Below are 24,100 nucleotides of genomic sequence, written 5' to 3' on the forward strand. Positions count from 1 at the left end.
AAGATATTAACACGTTTTGTTCTACGACATTAAATATATCACTAATATCCCACTTAAAAGCGGTGATTGCCACGTGGCTAAGTCACTAGTCCGTCTTTACAGTTGGACTTTCGTTGTAGACTATTCTAACTCTAACTTTACAACTTGTAAATTGATCAATTTACAGAAAACGTGTACAGTAATTGTGTAGTAAGACGCTTAGTGGTGCTGACATTTAAGTCACGCGACCGCAATCGGGTCTGCTTATAGCCTAACATTAGCTTTTTACTTTTTACTCAAAAAGTGTTGTTCATCTGTGAAGATTATCTCGCTGAACAAATCGTGTCAGTATCACAAACTTGTATTTGCCACAAAGCGTATTATTTTCGGCAATAATCCAACATCCAGTTCATCGGCTTTTTGTCAAGGGAAGCAGAGTGATGCTAATTTACAGGTTAGCCCAAGAATACATCACTGCTACAGCACTCTTTTACAGCCAGATTACCAATCTAGTCCCACTTTAAAATAACTTTTTGAACTAATGCTAGCTCAGCTCACATGTGTAGCTATAATTTAGCAGTAACATTAGCTGAAATGTTAGCTTAAAGGTCAACACTAGGCCTAACGCTAAATGCTATTAAATAGTCTAACAATTGAATAGCATTTAGGTAGCGTATCTTATGATAAAGCTACGCAAGTTGACATTATAAGCTAACGTTTTATGACTACCATGATGACAGTTTAATTTGACATTAGCTCAATCACTGTGTAGTGGTGTTTTGGAGGCTGCTAAATATAATAGTCACTCATTTTTATAAAGAACAGTCTCTTCTGCTGGTACAGTAAGTTAAATATGAAGCCTTGCAGGTGACAGATTTAAAGCAAAGCCCGGATAAATTATTAAAGAAACCTTAAACATGCAGGTGTACTGCATTACAATATTAAGCAACTAGCTGAGAGGAGCATAATCTTAATATTCTCTGTTGGCCTATAGAGATGATTAGTCATAATTTACACTCTCAAGTCAACGTTTGTCTGAAGTTTTTTGACACTTTACTAAATGAAGGACACTCAAGAGGATGTTAATAAAGAACTGTATATCATCAAGTTCAGTTTTTGTTTTTTAATCTCTTTTTTGTCCACAATATAAGCAGATTATTAAATTATACTTAATTATACTTGTGTGAGAACATGCCAATCTCAAGGTGAACTATAAGGTCTGTAGCATTTCTGGAGTGAGAGGAACGGATCCAAAGGCAACCAAGACTGGTGAGATCTGGAGGATGATGTCTGAGATTAGCCTGATCTGGGTATCATCTGTGATTTCTTCAGCAGAAATGATTGGAGAGCCTTTAGGGAGGATACCGGCCCGATTCCAGAGATTTTGTACACAGCTTTCATGAGCAGGAAGTCTCCGATACCACAATCCGGTTCATCTTACTGCTCAGAAGTGGCTTCTGGTGTTGTAGGATGTGCATCATCGCGTTAATCTCTGTAGTGTGTTACAAAACCCCTTGAGTCCAATGGCAACTATCATCTGTTTTGGTTATGTTGGTGCCTCCTCATCAGGGATAAATGAATGAATACCATCACACATGAAGAAACCACCCTGCCTTAGGTTCCTGTTATGTCTGGGTATTGACTTGCCATTTAAGAAATCGCCAGGAGAAAGTTTGAACGGCTTCTACAGGGGTAAACATGGTAAGCATGGCTGCACAAGCCCCAGTTTTAGGTGCAGCGGGCATTCATAAAGGCAAAAGGTTTATGCAAATGTTCAGGGGTTATGATTTCAGACCTCGACTTTTTCTTGTTCCCAAGAAAAAACAGAAAATAACTGGAATTTAGCCTTTGAGTTTTTTGGAAGAATGAAGGGTTGCTTTTTATGTTTGCAATGGTGGTTGAACTTCAAATCATTCAACAAGGTGCAAAAAACAAAGTAGCCAGCGCTGAAGCCAGTCCTGTTCCACTTACATAGACTAATCAAAGATAAAATAAAGAAATTTAGGGATTGGATATTGTTTCAAGGTATGGCAACAACCGTGAGACATCTCACCATCAGTTATTTATCTGCTCTTGTTGGTAGCCGTTGAGTTGATCTTTTAGTTTTTCACTCTTTCCTACTTTCTTATGTGTATCTGACAGGAATAGCGTCTACTTTCTATGAAAATACAAGAAAAAAATGCATCACAAACAAACACAGAGAAATAGTTTTAAAGGTTATGTTTTCACCGGTGTCCGTTTGTTGGTCGGTTGGTTGGTGTGTTGGTTTGTGAGCAGGATTACACAAAAACTACTGAACTGATTTATTCAAAACTTGGGTGGAGGACGGGTCTCGACCCCGAATAGATCCTGCTAACTTTTGGTGCGGATCCAAATATTTTTTCCTCACTTTCTTTAACATTGTGCGATAGGGCGTTTTCAACATTTTGATGACTTTCTCGGTGAATAAAAGGTGGATTTTGATGAAAAAAATCTGGCATATTTAGGTGGCTGACAATAGGAACCTTGAGTAATAACAAAACATAATCAAAATCAGAAAGTGAACAGTGACACACGCTACTGTTTGTGGGTGGTAGACTGAATTGTTTAGGGAAATCACCTTGGCAACGACTGGCTATTTGCCACTGCGGCCCACTATCATCTCATGATGCTGACGCTGCAAGAGTTTTTCCTTTCTTTCTTTCATTCTTCCTTTGCTTTCCTTTTTCTTTTACTTCCTTTCTTTAGGGCCACAGCGTCAATGCAGCATCACCACTCATGTGCCAGTGCTCGTGCCTCCAGCCGGGGTGTCACGAGGCTGGGGCGTGTGCGTGTGATCACGTGTGCGAGCGCCGGTGCACGCTGGGGACGCATTGGAAATAGGGAGAGTGGTGGTGGGGGGGGGGCACGCAGCGCCGTATGTCACTTGATCTCGAGCATCAGAGCAGATAGAAGAAGCTAAAGCGATTAAATGGGAGGGGGGGCTTTGCGTCACTGGAAAGGTGGCTGCCCTGGATATGTGAATGGATTAAGAAGAGGAGTACATGAATGAAAGAACAATGAATGGATACAACTGTTTCCTGCATTTTATTACAGTTCATCTAAATCTCTAAAAGATAAAGTTATTGAACATTGCAGAAACTCTCATTTTCATCAATTTGAGGTTACTTGTTGTAGTTTACGCACTTTTAAAGTTTGGTGTACATTTGTTTAGGATTTCTTTTCTTTTCAACCTCATCACACTCACCTTTTTTTGCCTATATGCTGGATTAAAGAGGCTGTAAGAGATCAAAATATGGCAAATCTGTCCATTGAGGTTCTTGGGAAACTATCTAGGTACCATCCTGGATGAAGTGCACGTTCAACTTAATATTTCTCACTGTGGGATTATCATCAATTTAACCTCAGAGTCGCCAATAAGTGGACAGCTAGAACTTTTATAGGCCTTTGTTAAAAGGGGCATGGCCGGATTAACCCGCGAGAGGGGCCCAGGGGCAAGAAATGAGCCTGTGGGCCCCACGTTAACCCTTGTGACACCCAGTGTCAGTGCAACCTGGTCCTTGGGTTTAAAGTGACAATTTGTAACAGTTTACATGTATGAATCACTTTCTTATTGGCCATATGTAAGCAGATTGCAACAAATGAGACCTGCTCCGTCTCTTTCGATTGTCTATACAAGCCTGTGGACGATTTGTTTAGGTTGTTTATTGAAGCTAGCTTGGATTTTCTCCAACAGTCCAAAGGATGTGACTTTATGCACATTCTCGAGTGCCTCGTCTCCACTCTGCTAACAGAGAACATATTTACTTAATTTTCAATCATATGTTTGTACTTTATCCATATTTATTTTACCAATAGTTGTCAAAAAATAGTTTTAGGGGAATCGTTGGATGGACCTAGACTAGAGTTTGCGTCCAGCTTGTGACCGAGAGTCAAGAGTCATTTGTTTTTACCCACGGAGCAAAAACATATCCAAAAGACGTCCCTTCAACGTCTTTGACGACTATGAAAAGACTTTCGGTGGAGAGCCAGAATCAAAGTTTTTTAGACATCTTTTCAACGTTCACAAGGGATGTCCAAGTTACGTCCTTACAGAGTTCAAAATCAAAGTTTGTAAGTTGTAATTTTAGACTTCTTTTCAACTTCAGTCACGTCTATAAAACCTCTCTCAGTTCAAAATTCTTATGACTTTCCATGCAGCAAGAGCTACAGGGAGGATTTGAACCCCTGGTCTATTTATCAGCTATATTAAATGCCATGTTTTGATCAACCAGCCTTGAAATATGTTTTGGATATGTTTTTGCTCAGTGGGTAAGTTATGTAGCGTAATTAACATATGTAAATGATGTAACTTAAATGACGTACTTATGCTACTTATGTTACGTGTTGTGAGTCTTGTCACATAATTTACTGAATGTAGTCATTTTAACCCAAAGTAGGATCTTATCCTAAACCTAACCAAGTAGTTTTTGAGTCTAAACCAAACTAATTTAACAATTATATTAACAATCTAAAAGTCGTAATATGTCATAAAATTTGCCCTGTTTGTCAGCCTGCTTTATTTTTTAAAATCTAACCGGAAGTTACATGTTGCGTATTATTGACGAGGAGCCCTTCATGTGAAAAACTGACTCTAGGGGGGTAGAGTTCCAGTTTGAGACATTTATTGTTATATTTTTGTACTTCAGTACAACTAAAATAAACACATAAAACCAGACTCTGGTAGTAACAGGGCTACACAAGGGGCCCACAAACTCATTTCTGCCCCTGGGCCCCTCTAGCTCGTTAATCGGCCAGACTCAGACTCAGACACCAGTTAAGTTCCTGGTTTTATGCACTATGTAGTTTTAGTGAAGAATGAATAAACAAACTGACCTTAAAGGACAACACAATTTCATAATGTTTTACTTTGTTTATATGTGGCGGACCCTGCCACCTTTCTATCTTCAAACAATGTTCTGGGATCTTATTATTTTCTTCCGAGAACAGCTTGTTTATTCAGTTATGGATAAAATAAATATTTCTGAGTATGTGTTGTTACCTCATTAATATTGTAAATATTAAAATTCTGAGTTTGGATTTCTTCTCCAAAACTACATAGTGCGCCTTTAATAACAACAAAATTACTGGAGACTCACCACTGAGGCACAAATATAGATATATACAACAGATATTATAGTGAATACATTGTGAAAAGTCTGAAACTGATGTAAAATATGTGAGGATCCTTTTAAAAGATATAAACTCATGTTAAGTGTGTGAGAATATTACATTAGCAAGATTATATTAAAGGTGCACTATGTAGTTTTGGTGCGGAGATTTTAAAGGGAAGAGTTTTATGTCTAAACAAACAAAATAAACAAACTCTCTTTGTTTTTATGACTGAATAAACAAGCTGACCTTAAAGGACATCACAATTTCGTACTGTTTTTAAGTTGTTTATATGTGGCAGACCCTGCCACCTTTCTAGCTCAAACAGTGTTCTGGGGACCTTATTTTCCTCTGAGAACAGCTTGTTTATTCAGTTATGGGGGGAAAAAAAGTATATTTATATATATATATATATATATATATATATATATATATATATATATATATATATATATATATATATATATTGTAAATATTAAAATTATGAGTTTGGATTTCTTCTCCAAAACTACATATTGCCCTTTAATAACAACAAAGTTACAGGAGACTCACCACTGAGCCTCAAATATAGATAGATATACAACAGATATTATAGTCTTAAGTCTGAAACTGATGTAAAATATGTGAGGATGCTTTCAAAAGATACGTATAAACTCATGTTAAGTGTCACCGTAATGATAATGACCACTGAAGCTCCAAAAAATACAGCAAATATTACAGAGTAGTGCCAAAATATGACATCTAAACACTCCGTAAAGACAAAATGATGTTAATATGCAGGGTAGATACAATATATACAACAGATAGTTTCAAAAGAGTGTCATCGTAATCATAATCCAAAAAGGACAACAAATATCACAGAGTAGTGCTGGACTATCACATCTAAACAAGACAAAATGATGTTAATATACAGGATAGAGACCTTCATTAGGAGAACGTGACATTCACGAGACAATAACGCTGCTGAAATCACACTAAAACACAGCATACTGATGCTGGGGCGGCTGATGAGGTGGACACAAACAAACAAAAACATAATTCACTATCAGATATGTTTAAAATACCCTTCATGAGGGAAACCAAAGAGGGGGAGGGGGGTGAGGAAGGAGGGAGGAGGGGGTCAGAAGATTATAGATTTGATAGAAAGAAATAGTCGCCCCCCACAACTACCCCTATACCCCCTCTCCATCCCCCCCCCCCCCCCCCCCCCCCCCCCCCCCCCCCCCCTCCCTCAGCCTGGGGTTTGAATTAATGTGCGTCTATTTTTGGCTCTCCCGTGTTTCCAGGGGAAACCTAATGACGCAATGACGTCAATGCAGGTCACCAGCAAGAAGCAGACTGGAGGAATTGAGTGGCTTCCATTAGAAGGTTTTTGCAGCATTTTCCGGAGAGAGGAGGGGAGGAGGAGGACAGAAATGGATTAAGAATTAAGGCGAAGATGCGAGAGAGGGGGAGAAAAAATAAAACAAAAACGCGAAGGGGCGAAGTGAACGGGGAAGGATGAACGCGACTGACGTCTGGGAAAGAGAGAGAGAGAGAGAGAGAAGGGAGGAGAGGACGGAGGGAGGGAGAGAGGAGGGTGAGAGGGTGGAGGTGGAGGGGTGGTGAAGAGAGAGAGATGGGGGGGAGGAGGAGGAGGTGGAGGTGGTGGTGGTGGTGGTGTTGGTGGAGGTGGGGAGGGGGGGGACCCTACTGCTGCATATCAATGGGTGCCGTTCAAATTCCCAGGGATTATTGGAGGGAAAAAAGGGGGGGACGAGAAAAATGATGCACGCTTCCACGGATCGGTGATGACTGGGTGAGCCCGCTTTCTATTTTTATTATCTTCCTCTTTTTTTTGTTTTTATTGTGGTTTGCTTTTTATTGTGTGAGAGAGTTAAAAAGAAAAAAAGGAAAAACGAAATACAAAGCTGCCATTCTGTTTTTCGTGCTTGGACTTGGACTGTGTTGTGCCATTGAGAAATTCATCCCCGAGTTTGACGGTGAAGCGTGAGTGGCCGGTGTGTGTGTGTGCGTGTGTGTGTGTGCTTTTATTGGAGACGTGTTGATGTGTGCTGCTGATAGAGGGGGGAAGAAGAAAAAAAAACACACAATCGAGTAAAAGAAAAGACAGAAAAGTGCACTCGGAGTTGATCCTCGCATCGTTCACCGCAGCGTGGACGCGGACGTGCCCCGTCTACAGCGGCTGATGCGCGGATGAAAATTCTGCATCCATCGGTGTTTTGTTTTTTTAAGAGAGAGAGGAGAGAGGGGGAGGTGGGATACAGACATTCTCGTGCGATGATTAAACATGTTAAAAATACTGGACACACAAGCGCGAGAGGGGTCCGCTTGTGTTGTGCCTCTCGCGTCGATATGTCTGTGCGTAAAATGTGGAGAGGGCAGAGAGAGAGAGAGAGAGAGGGAGAGAGAGAGAGAGAGAGAGAGAGGGAAAAAAACACGGTGAGTTTGATTAAAATCGAGCTGTGGATAGAAACGGAGCTGGTTGATCATCATTTAACCGAGAGGCTACTTTTCATAGCCGTGTGTGTGTGTGCGGTGTGTGCATGTGTGTGGTGGGGGGGCAGTCGTGCGCGTGGAGAGGGAGAAGAAGCAGAAGAAGAAGAAGAAGAAGTAACGTTACTTCTTTTAGTGGAATAACGAGGATTAGAGCGCGCGCGCGCACACACACACACGTTGCCCACTCGCGAGGCTTTCTCAACGGCAACAAGTGCCAATTCATGCACCAGGCTGCACCCCTCCACCCCCCAAAAAACACACACACACTGAACGCTGTTTTTATTGCATTTATCAGTTTGGACTTTTCCTTTTCACCACTTTCCCCTTCACCCCCTCCTCTCTCCTCCACAAACTGGTGCTCCCAGACTCCAGCGCAGGGCGTTCACCACCACCACGACAGCCAGAGCTGGTTCCAGCACCACGGACAGCTCTCGGTGTGTGTTTTCAGGACCTCTGGAGAGCGCGCTGCCTTCATCCATCCATCCATCCATCCATCCATCCGTCCATCCATCCGTCCGTCCATCCATCCCCCGTTTTGAGGGCCGATGACCAGGTCTGGAGCGAGCATCCTCCTCCTGCGAACTTCTACGTTGAGGGCCCCTTTTTTTTTTTTTTTTGCGTGAACCACATGCACACAAATACGTATTGAATCTAACAACCGAACATGGGACAATGTAGGACACATTTAGAGAAAGAGCACAAGGGGATGTGACACTTTTTTTTTCCTTCTACACCCCCCCTACCCCCCCCCCAGCCCCAGTTATGACGCATGTGGTGAGGTAAGTGTGGCAGATGCCTACGTGTGCAGATGGTCCAGTCTGCTGGTCCCTATCCGCCCTGGGCTTGACGTAACGGCCACATCCAGGCACAGGCCCGCATCATGTCGTCCAGATGTGGTCATGTGCTGCTGCTGTGCACGCCTCCTCCACACACACGCACCACAAAAGGCCCTTTTTTAAAAAAAAAGAAAAGAAAACCCTTTTATGAACTTGTTCTTTACTGGAGCATGAAATTTCATGATGTAGGCCTGCACTTTGAGTGGATTTACGCTCGCAGTTGAGCTCGTGTCTGATGCTCTGATGCAGGATCCTTAGATTTATGTTTGAGCTATAACTTTCAAGATATTTGTTGCGATGATGATGATGATTTTTTTTTTTTTTTGCAGGACTGCATGTGTGGAATATTCCCCCCATTCTCACACTCCCCTGCTCTATCGCGGCGTCTCTCTGCAAAAGCATCACAGAAACTCAAAATGTTCAGGAACATACAGCACGTCTTTGGGAATGCTTTACAGTAATCGCAGCTAAATCCAGAGACACTGTCATCAGAGGACCAAAACGACTTATGATGGCAATGTAGACACACCGGAAGAGGCTAAACACACCTTCAGGAAGACAGAAATGTGATGGAAGTGAGGGATTGCGGTCAAATAGCATCTAAAATGTGACTGATATGATCAAAATACACCTCGGCTGATGAGATGGGATCAGAAGTTGACATGAGATACTTACACTTTCTTTAAAAAGTATGATTCAGGCCCTGGAGCTTTTGCTTTGCAGGCATTTATTTTATTACAAGGGTGTGGCATGGAGTGGCGTTGAGAGAGGCAGCCAAGTGTTTTGTGTTTTCTGCTGTCTTCTTCTTACAGTAAGGTGCAGTGGCTGGCTCGTGATGGTTGTGGCAACTGAACGCTGGTTTTCCTGTTTCCTGTCGCCGATTTCTCAAAAAAGATTCAGATCTAGCTGAGAAATTAGCTCTCAGTCTCATGCTTTTATTCACAATGACGGCTTCAAAGTGGTCTGAGAGGTCTGACGCGGCAGGAGCTGATGAGGTCGAGTTTGGAAACATCTAGGCAGATCTCTGAGATTTGTGCTGCTTGAGTTTTGGGGAATAGAAGGTGGAAACGATAGTTTAAAGCATATTAGTCTGTGGGTGTAAAACAGTTCATCCAGTTTGTGCAGTTTTCCTCACTGATTGTGAATTTTGCCACCTCGATTTCAAATTGAGTGTGATCTTTTTTAGGTGGATTGAATAAAATCATTCAGAGTGTGTTTCAGGTGGTTGAGCAGGTCGAGGGATTTATGTGCTCTCCACCGCAACAGTCAGATAAGTCGATGTAGTCTTTAATATCAGGGAAAGACAACATTTAAGCTGTATGACAATATTCATTTCAAATACGTACCAACTTTCCTCCTGAGAAACAAAATTTAAAAGGAAACTGATGTTTGTGGAGCAGTTATCTCCAAACCTAAAGAAAAGTGATGTTCGGGGTGAGATGAAATCGTTTCCTGTTGCTGGTGCAAACGTAAGGAAAGCTGAAGATCTTGAATGTGGTGATGGTGGAGGGCAGTTTGCGTTACATCACGAGGGTTTAACAAGACAACGCCGTCTTCTTCTTTAGAAGGAGAATGTGAGACTCCTGGCCAACGCTGGAGAAATCTTTAATCAGGTGTAGAGATGCTCAGGTGTATCCTGCTGGCTGAACACTGTTTCATCACGCTCAAAATTAAACGGACTCATTTTCCTACAAGGTGTCTTCTAACGTGGACACATCTTGACACATTTCTGCAGGTTTTGGAAGAGAGAGCAGAGGATGGACTTAAATTTGTCAGGAAAGAGCCCTTAAGATATCGAACCTGCTGCTTTTGTCATCTTTTCTAGAATGACAGAGAATTTCTGAATGTTTATTCTTCTGGTGATCAATCATGGAGGGAAGAACATGTTTGCTTCATTAGAGGCGTTTCTTAAGGTCTCGTCCAGTTTCCGAACATGATGAGCATGTCCCGGTCCTCTCACCACTTAATTTTACTCGCTGCAGACGCAGACAAACTTGAAAACATCTAGGAAAAGCGTGTATAAAAGGGGGCTCGAGGGATATTTACATACAAGAATGTCAAAAATGACCCAAAAATGGCGTAAAATGCAACTTCTCATGATCAAAGTTGATCTTGAAGTGAAAAGGCTTGGAAGTCATGTTCATTTTTCTCCTCTTGCTGACACGGATATGTTAAATGTATACATTTTGTATTCATGTACCAGGCGACAGACCACTGCTCGGGACCACGTGGAGACCACGTTTTTAACAACAAAGGCAGTATTTTACACCAAAACGTGATCTTCTCCAAACCCGTACCAAGTGGTTTTTGTGCCGAGTCACAACATAAAATTGAGGATTGACACATACAGAAATGTAAAGTTTCAACATATCTGTGGTTTGCAGAAACATACAATGCCAACTATTACTCTGGTGACTGGTTTGAGGTTATACACTGAATGTGAAAGTCATTTTCAGACTCGGCACGGTCTCCAAAGACATTTACCTGTATAAAAAGCAAAAAATATCGCACTTTAAATGTTCACTGATTCAGTGACACCCATCCAAACCTCCTAAATGTTGTTTCCTACCGGCCAGCGAGGCTTTTTTAACAGCAGTTTGGTTGTACATCGTGTTGCTGCTGAGGTACTAAACAGGGGTCAGATTAACGAGGGTCTCATGATGAACTCGATGGTCCTTTGGTGACGTTATGACCAAAATCCCACTGAGAATCAGACCCCAGATCAGCTTCAACCATTCATTTAATTACAGTCTGATACAATCAAACTACCACAGATCAAACCACATGTGTGCTGGAAACAGGAAGCTGCAGTCAAACTTATGACATCATCCAGTTCACCATTTGGTGAGGAAGATGCATGAAGATGGCTAATTAACAGTGACAGTGATGCTGCAGTTCTTATGATGTAGCAGTACTGACAGCATCTGTACGGCTTGTTCCATCACCTCTCATCCCTCGGCCTTTCAGCATTAACAAGCACGCACACGAAATTTACAAATAATTTTTTTGTTTTTTGGGACATTTGTTAAAGGAAAGGATCACCCAAAAATGAAAATCCAGTCATTATCTACACATCCTCACGCAGATGGAAAGACGGGTGACGTTTCGTAGTCCGCAAAACATTTCTGGAGCTTCACAGCAAAGCAGCGTTGCAGCGTTCTCCTAAACAACTGAAGTAGATGGGGACTTGTTTTAAAATGTTAAAAAAAACATCCAAAAAAAGATAGAAAATGGCTCCATGAAGCTCGTCCAGCGTAATCCAAGTCTCTGGAGGCCCTGAGATCTCACATTGATTTGAAAAGATGTTATTTACAGCCTTTTTCAAGCTAAACTGAACTGTAGCTGCAAAGCTAAAAGTGTTAGCTTGCACCCCATCGCAGATAAATTTCAGATCTCACTTGGATCACGCTGGACGGACGCTGGATTTTCATTTTGGGGTGAACTTTTCCTTTAAGAAAACAGTAAGCGATGTTTCGTGGATGACACCAGCTGGGCTCTGTGTGCATGGATGATGGATGAATGGTGTTTAACAGGAGGAATAGTTCAAACTTTTTCGAGACAGACGGGAATTCCTGTCAAAAAGAGGGGATTCAGGCAAAAGTGAGGCGTCGCAAGAGCGTTTTCTGGAAGCTTCAGCTGTTTATGAAAGATTGTGGATCCTGACGACCAGGAACAGAGTTAACTGGTTTAATCTGTGGTTTACTTGTATTGTGTTGGGGTGGTCTGGTGGGACGTATTTCCTGTTGATAACGCTGCACCATGTGAGTTGTGTCCAGAAGTTTCCATCATCAGAAGTCCTGATGGCTCTCTTTCTTTCTACAGATGCTGACGAGATCGGCCTCAAGAGGATGGCGTTACATTTTCTGTCCTTTGTGGGTCTTTTTGCGGTCTGGGCTTGCTGTTCCTAAGGCAGTAGCCAGGAAGCCCTTACCCCAAAAAGTATCTGCACTGGATTCTGGCATCAGAAGCAAGACGTCGCCTTTTTCTTTCTCCCCCCGACGGAGCTGTGAGTATCTCTGATCCACGCGTAGTGTGGCACAGTGCTCGGAAGATCAGTGGAAATCTGAGATTGTCAAAGGCTTGATCAAAGTTGGGGTGTGAAACACAAGAATCTGATTTTTTTTAAAACAGGAAGCGTTTGAGAAACAGAGCACAGGATGTGGCAGAACATATGTCTGAACCAGAGAGGGCAACCTGAGAAAAATCCAATCGCAAAGAGTCTCGTTACAGAAAGAAGAAGACGTCAGTGTCAGTAAAGCTACTCAGTAAAGGAATACATGTAACAGGATTACAGATACAAAAAAAGGTAACTGTATTCAGTTACAGTTACTGAGAAAAAGATGTAATTAGATTACAGATACATTCGGTATAAAAGAGGATTACTAACAGGATTACAATTTTGAAAGAAAGAAGAAGATATATGTCTGACACAACATCGCTGTGGTCTCGAGTAAAACCAAATACACAAGTGTGGAGTCTGTAGGAACTTTATTTACATTTATTTGGTATTGAGGTTTATCCAACATAACAGAAATCAAGTTACATTACTTTAATAATGTCATGTTTGGATTAGGATACTGACATTTTTTATAAAAGGTACTTAGGAACTGTATGGGAACACGTTTTTAAAGTAACCCTCCTGACCCTGCGTATTAGTCCATACTTATAACTATTATAACACAGGAGCAGGTGCAGACAAAACAATACGATGAGTTACTGAAGGTTTGAGACGATCCAGATGTGGATTTTAGGCTGAAATGGTCAAATATTTTGTGCCTTTTTAACTCTTATGGAAAATTGTACAGTCATCATGTTATTTACTACATTATTTATGGTTGAAACACCATGTTTTGTACCATGACTGTAGATATTTAAAGGGTTTTTTTTCTCAAATTGTTACAAAAATCATTTTAATTGTATTTCTGTGTACACAAGTTTCCGAAAATCCAATCAGCGGACAAATATTTTGATTTTTCTTCTGGTTTTTGAGGCACATTTCATTACAAAGCTTATATTTAGAGATGATGTACTTCTCAAAAATACATGCTGTCATATGTTATAAGAGTATCCGCTCCATGACATAATTACCAGCGTATGTATACCGTGCACAGGTCAGTCATTTAAAGAATTACCTCACTACACAACATAAATAGGATGCACTCAGTGAACAAATGAGCCGAGGGGAAAATCTACGTGTAGCTCCGAGCCTTTGACGCACTGTGTTACATAAACGTGATTATTTATCCAAACCCAGGAGCCTTCACAATGTGCTTTTTGTACGTCAGAACCCGAGGCGGTTTCCGTCCACTGACGAGGACACTTCACTCACGCTAATCGGATAACTTCATCGCTCAGGGAGTGTTTGTATTGTAAGTGTACGTACAGTACACACATGCACATGTGACGCTGCTGCATGTGGGCAGATGTGTAGGGCAGCACAGTTTCATACTGTTTTACTTTGTTTATATGTGGCGGACCCTGCCACCTTTCTAGCTTCAAACAGTGTTCTGGGGACCTTGTTGTCCTCTGAGAGCAGCTTGTTTATTCACTTATGGAAAAAATAAATATTTCTGAGTTTGTTTTATTTTTCTCATTAATATTGTAAATATTAAAATTCTGAGTATGAATTTCTTCTACAAAACTACATAGTGCCCCTTTAACAAATTGTTTATTGTCAGGTTGAAACTGATGTTTATAATACTTTATAATACAGTTCATTTATAAACATTATTTTGATGGCCATGATAAAGTTGCAATTGATGTTTATAAACCTTCACAATTGCTTAATAAAAGGTTTGTAAAGCATTTCATTGTTAGTTAACAGTGAAATAACCATTAACTAATGTTTAATTTACTAAAAATTGACCTTTTTTTTGATGATGGTTATTTTAAAGTGGTGTTGTGCTTGTGTGGTCGTCCATGTTTAGTTTTGTTTTATTTAAATTCACTCTTCAACTGCTGCCATTTACATGTTATGTGAGCTCATTATTGTTATTTCTTTCTATCTTTCTTTGTTTATAACCTCTCTATAGCCTGATATTTGTATTCTAGGAGGAGCAACTGTAATGTCCCTAATTTCCCCTTCGAGGATCAATCGAGTATTTCTGATTCTGAAATAAAATTAAGACAAAACACTGAACTGTCTTGGTGTCTTTCCAAATATATTATAACCAATATAACCCTTCCTGTGAGAAAGATTGTAATAGTTTTTATACTTTTTTGTGCCGTTTTTGAAGGCAAACAAAGGAAACATTTCACCGAATGACTAACCACACACAAATGAAATAATATTGCAGTTATAACTTGTAAAATGAACAGTTTAACAAAAATCTGGCTCCTTAAATATCAAGTAAAAATACACTACAGCTGCTGAAGTGAATCAGAAAGACTATTTAAAGGTGCAATATGTAAAAACAATTAGGGGGCAGTACTAGGGTAGCCGCTAACTGCTTCTAACTGTAGCTGACGTTAGCTAGTTAGCTCAGTTAGCAGTCTGGACTGAGACTCAGGAGCTCCAGAGGAGTGTTGGTGTTTACACTGCTAGCACAGGAGTGTTGGATGGAGACGGGACGGGTCTAACTAATATACTAATATACTAATACTAATATCTCGACATTGTGACGTCAAAACTGTTATTTCTTCACATTCTGTTGATATTTTTAGTTCATTTTGATTCTTACATATTGCACCTATAAGTCTGTAAGTAGATTTTACAGTCCAACAGCAGCTCCATCTAATCCCGCACAACACCACCGACTCTTCCTGCCTCGTGGGTGCCCACAGTATCGCACAGTCTAATAAGGGTGACATGTTTTCCGGTAGACCGGGCCTCTGCGTCCGTTAATTGACCTAACAAATCTCCGACCGACCTTCAGATCAGAGCGAGAGATCCCCAGTTTAAATCACGGTTGCCGTGGCCCTGCGATTTGTGTGTCACACATCGCCCTGGGATATAGGGCAGTGCCTCATCCATGTCATCAGATAGGGACGTGGGTTGGTGGATGCACATTTTGCTCCTCTCCCACTTGTAAATGCAGTAATTTGTAACCACGGGGCAAAAGACAATGGAAATGGATTTTTCTGTAGAATATATACTTTCAGTATCTTTGGCTCCATGTCATGTGAAACACAATAAAAGTAAGTTTGTGGTTATTTTTCATCACTTGCAGCTGAAACTCTTTTGTAATTTAAAAAACGTACGGCCTTAAATGTGTGATTTCTGAGGCGTTGCGTTCAGGAGATTATTTAAGGCGTGCCCTCAAGTCAAATGAATATGAAAGGAGGATTGTCATTACACACTCAACACACACTGGCGAACTGCTCCTTCATTAAATCTCTGGGTGTGTGCAGCTCTCCAGAGGCTGTTTTGTGAACTGCAGCCAGTAACACACTTGTGCAGCTCCATCACAAACACAGCTGGCTGATTTGAAAAAGTTTTCACTGGAAACTTAACAGGTAGACAGCTGGTTTATGCTGTCAAGTACTGAAACTGATACTGGAAAGTCTGGTGACGTATTCGCGCCAAAGTTACGGTAAAAAGCGTTAGAGCTGAGTAATTCACTGCCTCGTTTGCTGAAACAAAATATGCTGTCGTGTTTGCTATTCTTGGCTTTCTGCCTTTCAAAGATCTGTTCTGTGTTTTGGTTCTCGGTCCTGGTGTTTTTGCCAAGCGCTGCCAACTGCTTCAACTCTGTGATGTGATTAAATTTAATTGCCAAAAGCCCACTAATAAAAGAGAAGTGACATGAGTCGGCAGAGCAGAAAATAAATCGTTTTCCAGACGTTCTGCTGGCAGCACGGGTAGAAATACAGGGTCTTCACGCGGGGCACCGGAGATGTGGATCACCACTTCCGAGAGCAACCACTTGTTTCTATCAAAATGAAGTGCTGTGGTCGTCATTTTCCCTGACTGTAAAAGGAGAAACATGTACTAGGGGACGAGAAAATGCTAAATTAGCATTTAGGCAGCTAGAAAGACAATTTAACTAGATTAGTGCATTGCTGAGTGTCGTAATAATCTGAAAAATGTTCTTTGTAGCATCCATTTTGTTCAAACATTACTTAAAACTTAAAAACGTATGAACACAACAAAGCTGGTTGCTGAAAAGGGAAACAGGAATGCAGGGTCAGTTTCTAGCTAATGTTTCGTTAGCTTAGCAGAGTTAAATACTCAGTGCCCGGCTAACTTGTTGTTAGCTTGTTGTAATATTAAGGTTTAAACTTCAAATAGCTTTCGACATGTTCGTTAAACACTCTTAGCAACAAAAAAAAAACAACGCACCTTCTTCGTAGCATCCATGATGTTTTCACAGTACAGCAGGGATGACCAGAGGAGCATGCTAAACTTCCGCATGCTACAATGCTCAAAAGTACAATGCTAAGGAGCTGATGTTTAGCAAGTAGCCAAATATTTACCAGGTTTTCTCTTTGTTTAGCCTGTTAGCATGCTAACACCAGTAAATATGAAGTACAGCTGAGGTTTAAGGGAATTTTGTTCGTTTAAATTAAAATTGTGAACTTTTTAAACGTAACAGATTGCTTAAGATATTATAATTGAGCGTGAGGGGGGCAATAATGTTCATAAATTTCATGGCAATCCATCCAGAAGTTGTAAAGATACCCACGTCAACCTGGTGGTGGTACTAGAGGCGAAGTTATGGCATCACCAAAGTTATTATTCATCCTGCGGGACCACGACTGTCTATGTTTTTGAGATATTTCAGTCTGTGATGGACCAACTAGCATTGCCATCCATAGAGCCGCGGCACTGATGTGGTCGAGACATGAACCGCAGCAGACACGTGGGTGCAAAATGCTTCATTTTGGTGATTAATGTATTTTTCTGAGGTTGCAAGGTTCCAAGGAAAACACACAGCTCACTGACCTGTCTGATGTCTGATCCCTTTGACTTGCATGATGAAGCAATAAGAGTGATTATACCAATGTATAATCACTCTCATTGCTTCGTCATGCGTATTGACTCACCACAACTATTTCCTGTGAAGCCAAGTCATACAGTATTTCTTCCCAGTGGTTCCCTAAAAGCGAAGAAAGGGGGGGATGGTGCCATGTCAGCTTACTGGAACTGACCAAAGCCCTTATTCCAAGAAGTTGCTCCTCCTCTTGAGCCCCCTTTTTTTTTTTTTTGCCTCCCTGTATCATCAGAGGCAAAGTATTTCCATCTGCGTCACGTTATATTCCTCCAACATAAGAGGGTGAGTGCGGCGGGCCAGACCAGATGAAAAGCAGATTTGTTTTGACGCACCATTACATGATTCTCTTGACAAAACTGTCGGCGAAATTGTAATTTGGTTTCAATTAGCACTGAGTTCGAAGGGGGGACAGAGTACACAACAAGAAGAGAACAAGGAAAAGGTTTACTGCAATAGTTCACGGTTCAGTAACATGGAAATACAATTAATCCACTGTGCTGTCTGCTGAGGAATAATGTTTATTTTGCATCATTCACTTGTAGTTATTAGGAAAACCTTCATCTTTATGGGGATTAAGAATTCCTCAGAAGCAAAATACCATCAGAAACTCACTAAAAGAACATTTTCTGGGTCATATCATTACACTCCGTATGCAAGTTAGTGTTTTAAATCCGTCTTTCAATGTCGGTCACTGTTTTTTTTTTGCACTCGGAGCTAAAAAAGCCAGCAGTAAACGTAGCCAATGGTTTCCACCACTTCAATAAATTTATCAGCCACAGAAATAGGTCAGCACATTTAGTGTAACCTGATGTGAAGGCGACTGAACTGGCTCGGGACATGTTTTTGCGAGGCTTCAATTTTGCAATCGAGCCAAGAAATATGTGTCGCTGCAGCTTCTGCACAGTAACCAGAAGTTAACATAGCAGCAAAGTTGTCAACAAAGGTTTTAATTGCCAACGAGAGCAGCTTAAGGACAGGTTAGCCGCCCGACCGGAGGACTTTGCATATGCAAGTGTGTTTGGGAATTTACGAGAGGCATTTAAAACATGTCTTTGTTGTCCTTGTGTGTCCACAAAAATGTCTGATTGAGTCAAGTGTGTCTATTTCTGTGCTCTTCTTGCTTTTATTCTATTTTATTTTTATTTTATTCACAATATTTTCTTGTTTTCCTTTTGAGGAGACTTTTAAAAAAGGCTCTTCAGGCCCAGGAAACGGCCCTGGCGCTGAGAGGCTTGGCTGTCGGACACTCGCGTGCTTAGCCTCCTTTCTAGGTCGTTTTTTGGCATCAACGCACAGCGGGTGCACAGCTGCAGGTCAGCCAGGGGAACTTGAGTGCATTAAGAGCAAGCTATACCCAAAGGGTGAGAGCCTTTTTACAATTTGGAGGCCTTGCATAGCCTTCTGCGTGACACAGGCATGAAGCAGCCTTTCTAGCTTTTAGCTTGCTCAAGAGGCGTTATAAGCTAGCGATTTTGTGATTTTGTGATTTTGTCCCAGACTTGTTGTGGCACTGGTACATTTCCTAAAATACTTCTTTACCTGACTTGTTATTAGGGTTAATGATAATAAATAACAAAGGTTTCAAACCCTCAAAAACTCAAGAGCATCTCCTTTAAGTTTTCTCCTCATATAATAATGTGATGCAAGCTACTGTACATCTGTAGCTAACTTAGTCTGTAAGAGAGTTTTCGCCAAATGGAAGTGTGAGAAGAAGCTTTATTCTTTGACCTTTGACCTTTGACATGTATGCCATGAAGTCGAAGCTGAAGTACATCATCGGTATTACTGGGAATTCTGTTGTTGGTCACAAAAAGGGAGCTCAAACTGGGGAAACATGCTGCAGTAGGCCTGTGCAACAAAACGGAGAATGTAGTCTCCTCTCATTCACACAGTAATTACACACACTCACAAAACTTCCGTGGCAGGAGCATCAGGCCTTCAGAAAAACACCTCCGGAAACCATCACCGTTTTACGAACTTTGTATGTGCGGTCATTATGTTTCTATTTTTAACTTCCCGTTGCCGCTTTTGTCTACGACAACAATAAACACGTGGAGTACGTCATAGGCACCACGTACCAGACAAAGACACTTATGTAGGCCTTTAAATTCCAGGTATATCTTAACATGTACATGTGTAAAGAAAATCCAGATGATGACTCACTGCCTTTATTCTGTATTACAAAATGGCATATACGCGTTTCTCATGTTATATGACAAAATAAAATGAAATGGCATCTACATGCACATACTGATCATCTGTTTCTTTGTTTTGTCGCGCACATGGGTATTAGTGGGTTTGCACGGCTACAATCTACCTACACATTTTTTCCAGTACATTAACATTGTTATAATAAATTTTAAAAAAAACAGCTTATATCACACGCAATCCTCTTACAGGAAAACAAAACTAAGAACAACGTGACTTCCAAGAGACTGAGTCAGAATGCCGTCATTTATTGCATTTTTTTTATGGATTTCCTTCCCAACGAGAGCATGTTGATAAGTCAATCTGTGATGGTCAGGCTCAGGTTTGATTTGGGGGGAGGAGAGAGGAGGGGAGTGGGTTCAGAGCAGACTATTTAAATGGGTGGGGGAAACCTGCAAGGAGACACATGTCACATCTCTTTGTCATCAGGAGCACAGCCAAAAACACAGGTAAGTAAATATATTTTACATTATATATGAGCAATAACAACAATACATGTAATACTTCTATATTTCAAGGGAAAATAAATTAATTTGCACAAATGCAAAATGGAATCTTAAACTCTGTTGATTCACGTAATTGTATTTTTTTAATTTATTTTTTAGGATGCACATCCTTCCAGTCCTTCTCCTTGCCTCCCTGGTGGTGGCCCCCGGGTGCTTAAGTCTTCCCAAAAAGGGTGACTCCACCAGAAATACCATCAAGAGCATAATAAACATTGCTCAGACAACCCTCGTCCACATCAGGATACTAAGGGCAGAGGTATGCACAGTGTTGTTGGAAACAGTTAAGCAACCTTCTGATATAAAAGTTCACGTTCTTCTTCTTTTTCCGTAGTTTCCCGTCACTCTGCAGATAGAGTCCAGCGCTCCTTCCATCAACGGACTGACTAACATCAGCTATGACCTTGGACTTCTGGATAATGAGCTGCAGAGCCCAGATTCCCTCAGTCAGATCCAGGCCGACGTCTCCAGCTTGGAGGGACTGGTGCGCTCCCTCGCCCTCACGATGAACTGTCCCGTCAAGGCCAAACCCCGAGGACAGACCGGTGACAACTCGTTCCCCGACACTCACCTTTACCTGACGCTGACCAAGGTGCAGAGCTACCTGGACAAGTTTCTTCTCAACAAGGACAAACTCAAGGTCTGCTGAGAAAATCCATAATACGAATACACAGAAGCTTATTTGCACAAATAGCTCACTATGTGATTTATCTTTGCACAAAGTATGTTTTGGACTATAATAATTCCTGTAATGCACCTGAATCATATTTTTAAATTTACAAGCAATAATGCTCCTCAGCTGGCTGCTAAACATTAAGCATGTGATGCAATAAGCTTTTGAGGTGCTTATTTGAAACTTTTGTTAAAGTCTGAATTATATTTGAGTCGCAGATTTATATGAATATTTATATGATCTGAATTATATTTTAAAAGTTTTGATATTGAGTGATTTTTAGGGAAAGTGTTTGATGAGTGTGAAGGAACATTAAGCTGACGGTCACTTGGATTAGAAATCTTAAGCTGAATTTTATTCGTTGTATTCAACTTTTAAATAAAGATTTGAGACAATATTTGTTTCCGGGACTCTTTTTTTTTAAAGGTCTATTTTTTAATGATAGTTTTAAAAGAACTGTATGAGAAAAGTTAAATCCTTTAAGTCAAGGTATACTTTTTAAAGTGACATCATTACTTAATCAGATGTTCTTTAAGTGTTGTTCACCTTCTGCTGCACAAAATTACACCGCTGGAGGAAATAAACAACAGATATCAATTACACTTTTAAATGATAATATGTCACGCTTTCTAAATATTAGCATACACCGATTGAGCTTAATTTCAGTGTTTGTGTTTACCCAAATAAAAATAATGAAACAATGTGAAAAGAGCTAACAAAAATATAAAATATGAAATTGAACTATTAGTATGATGTGTACGAAATACAGGACACCATGAAAAACATGGTAAATGTATATATGTATATAAAATGAGGTGTTCTTGTGTATATATTTATATATCTTGCACAACAATTTAAAAACACTTTAAGTATGTCATCTTTCATCAAAGCTAAAATAAATAATAATAAAATAAATACAAAAAATGATAACAGTGGAGAGAGAGATAAGCAGCGCAGTCCTGTGACACACACACACACAGACGCACACACGCACGGCTGTAACGTGTTACACTGAACGCCTCATCCTTACGTGAGTCGTACAGTGAAACATCAGGAGCGCTCACAGTTTGAAAAAACACATTTCTGCTATCATTCAGTGGTAATATTCTTCACACGTTAATTCTCATTAAAATGGAGGAAAAATGATTAATTAAAAGGTTCATTTAGGAAGAAGCATTTTTCACTGCGTCACATTACACGCTGTCACGCTGATATGAAAATTATAATCATAAGTGACACACGCTCACTTATAACTGAGAACAAATGAAGCTATAAAATCAAATTGTATAGTATTTACAGTATCTGGGGGGGGAAAGCATATAAATGACCAAATAAAAGGGTTAATTGCTTTTTGTGTTGTGTTCTTCACAGTGTTTCCTACTCATGTTACTCATGACTTTTAAACATTCTGCGTTTTATTGTATCGGTGAGAAAACAGGATCAATATGAGATAAAAATCAGCAACTTATAATTAAAAAGTAAAAGGTTTTTTGTGTTTTTCCTCATCCAAATTAGACACAGGGTTTTGTATGCTGCACAGATTGTAAAGCAATCAACTACAATTTTTTTTTTTTGCTTTGTGATTTTGGACAGTTTAAATTAAGTGGAAAAGTAAGGGGGAGATTTTTATGGCATTAAAAAAAATAATCAATCACTAATGACAGATCAGGATTTTCTCTTTTAGACACTCATTTACAACACAATACAATCAAAACTTGATAAACCCCTGAGGAAGATGTTGCTTAAAGGCTTTTCTTGTTTTTATATCAGCTGTGTTTTCAACTGTAAAGCACTTTGTAACCACATTTTGAAAAGTGCAATGCAAATTAAGTTTATTATTATTCATTATTATTGCTCATGAAGAGCATCACCACTAATAAAAGGATATAAATTCATTTTTAATGTATCTAATGTGTGTTTAAACTGTAAACAAAACTTGTAAACTGGAAAGAAACAACAGACTTGGAAAGATGATGAAATATTATTTATCCATAGAAACGGCAATGTCTCAAAAATGTTAACAAAGCATTCATGACATTGATGATCTGTGACAGCATTTATAAAGCATGTGGCTTGTGAGCATATGATTATATTACTTTGCAAAAATGATGTGTGTATTCATGTTTTATTCTCAGCTGAAGTCAAAAGTTATAAAAATGTCTTCCTCAGAGCTGAAAACAGCAGCGATGTTAGTTGTATACTGAGGTCAGAAAGGACACACATCTCTCTTTTATTTATTTAGAAGAAACATCTCAGCTGGCTTTGTATCATTTTTTCTCTATCATTTTCTCCCAGCTGTAATATTTCCAGAATTTAAGACACCTTATGTTGTAATTTACAGTTTTAACTTTGGGTATTCATACTAAAATATAGAGCTGGACTTATAAATATAGTTATATACTGTGTGTATATATATATATATGAAACATACAGTACATGGACATATACACTCATGTAGTTGACATCATTGGCCACTGCTGTATGTTGCTACAGTTATTTTTTACAAACAGCTTTAAACTCTGTTTATAAATGATACATTATTAACAGGGGTAGAAGTAACTAATAACAACTACTTAAATTACTGTAATTAAGTCATTTTTGGGGGCTGCTTAGTATTTTTTCATGTCTGTAGTTTTATTCGTACTTAAGTAAGCATTACATCATGTAATCAGGGTTGGGAAGGATGTATTCCAGTGCAGTTACGTAATCCAAGTCTCCCAATATGAAAGTAATGTAACTTGATTACTTTCCGTTACTTTTGGATTACTTCAATCCCAAACATATACAAATAATAATACAGAAATATCAATAGGATGACTTTCAGTGTGTTACCGACGAGTATATCAATCTTTATTTAAAAATTGTAAATCTGTTACATGTTTCCCATTACTCCCCAAGTCTGAATGTAATCTATGCAGTTACTTTTATAATCTTAATTGAGTACTGAGCACAATTTTAATTCACATCTGAGCAGAACAGAGCAGGAGTTGGGAGTAACTCAGACTGCAGAAAAACCAACTAATACTCTATTTGAGAAGAATATGTTGTACTTTTACTTAAGCATTATCTTACTCACAGTAGTTTTACTTGTAATTGAGTAACATTTCAGTAATGTAGTTGTACTTGAGTACAGATTTTCAGCACTCTTTCCACTGCTGGCCATTATAACACAAACTTTATTGAACAAAATATTCACATATGTCAGAAAACTGCTTGTATTCTGATGTGGTCATGCTGGTGTCAGATATGAACCATCCATACAGATGCAATACCAGGTTTGACCAGCAGATGTCGACATTTTGTACCGAGACTGAACTATTTACTACAATATGGGTCATA

At 39.8% G+C, this 24,100-nt stretch overlaps 1 protein-coding gene across 1 annotated transcript; it reads left to right on the plus strand.

Annotated features, from left to right (window-relative positions):
* Positions 1-20,191: 20,191 nt before the first annotated feature.
* Positions 20,192-20,737, plus strand: lepb (leptin b). The gene is made up of 2 exons (XM_073481105.1): positions 20,192-20,347; positions 20,423-20,737. Exons 1-2 carry the CDS (start codon positions 20,192-20,194, stop codon positions 20,735-20,737), a joined length of 471 nt encoding a protein of 156 aa, XP_073337206.1.
* Positions 20,738-24,100: the final 3,363 nt, after the last annotated feature.

Source organism: Pagrus major, chromosome 14 (genome assembly GCF_040436345.1).
Source record: "Pagrus major chromosome 14, Pma_NU_1.0".
Lineage (NCBI taxonomy): Eukaryota > Metazoa > Chordata > Actinopteri > Spariformes > Sparidae > Pagrus > Pagrus major.